We start from the raw sequence: 592 nt of genomic DNA, 5'->3' as shown, positions 1-592 counted from the left end.
TCTTGGCGCTGTAACTCCCGAAGTACCTCTCGTCGGTGTTGGGCGTGTGGCACTCGTACTCGCCGGCGTCCCGGTCCTGCAGCTCAGTGATGTGCAGCAGGACAGCGTCCCCCTGCACCCGCTCCACGTAGATCCCCCGGCTGCGCACGCGCTGGGTGTAGATGGCGTAGGGGAAGGAAGGGTCGACAGTGCTGACGATCTGCACCTCCCGCTCAGGGGCCGAGGGCAGGTAGATGGACCACTGGAAGTTCTGCTCTGCCGGGCCCTGGTAGCCACTCACCTTGCACCACAGTGTGACGTGGGACCCCCTCACACGGTAGAGAGGTCCCTTCTGAACAGTCACTACCCGTTGCCCAGTGGTCAAACCTGTCAGCAAACAGTCAGCACACATGGTGTTAGCAGGGGTATATGCACACCCTAAACAGCAGTGGGTCTGGACACGCATGGGACTGCAGCATAATACTGAAGAGAATTGCTGTGCAGCCTCATTCTTTGAAGCATGAAGTCCAAGAGACTTCACACACCTTGCAATTACAAGAACAAGTCCTGGAAACACAGGCCTCTGAACTTTCTTGTCTCCTAGCACACTGAG

The 592-nt window shown here is 57.6% G+C and overlaps 1 protein-coding gene across 1 annotated transcript; it reads right to left on the bottom strand.

Moving 5' to 3' along the window:
* Nucleotides 1-9: 9 nt before the first annotated feature.
* On the bottom strand, nucleotides 10-366 carry LOC103810415 (immunoglobulin superfamily member 3-like; the record flags this gene model as incomplete). The annotated part of the gene is made up of 1 exon (XM_009083310.1): nucleotides 10-366. A coding segment is annotated over one exon (357 nt), but the record flags the coding sequence as incomplete, so codon positions are not given.
* Between the last annotated feature and the right edge of the window lie 226 nt (nucleotides 367-592).

This window comes from Acanthisitta chloris, unplaced genomic scaffold (assembly GCF_000695815.1).
Source record: "Acanthisitta chloris isolate BGI_N310 unplaced genomic scaffold, ASM69581v1 C16614833, whole genome shotgun sequence".
Taxonomy (NCBI): Eukaryota; Metazoa; Chordata; class Aves; order Passeriformes; family Acanthisittidae; genus Acanthisitta; species Acanthisitta chloris.
The sequence above is the reverse complement of the archived record's forward strand: the minus strand, read 5'-3'. Positions and strand labels throughout refer to the sequence as shown.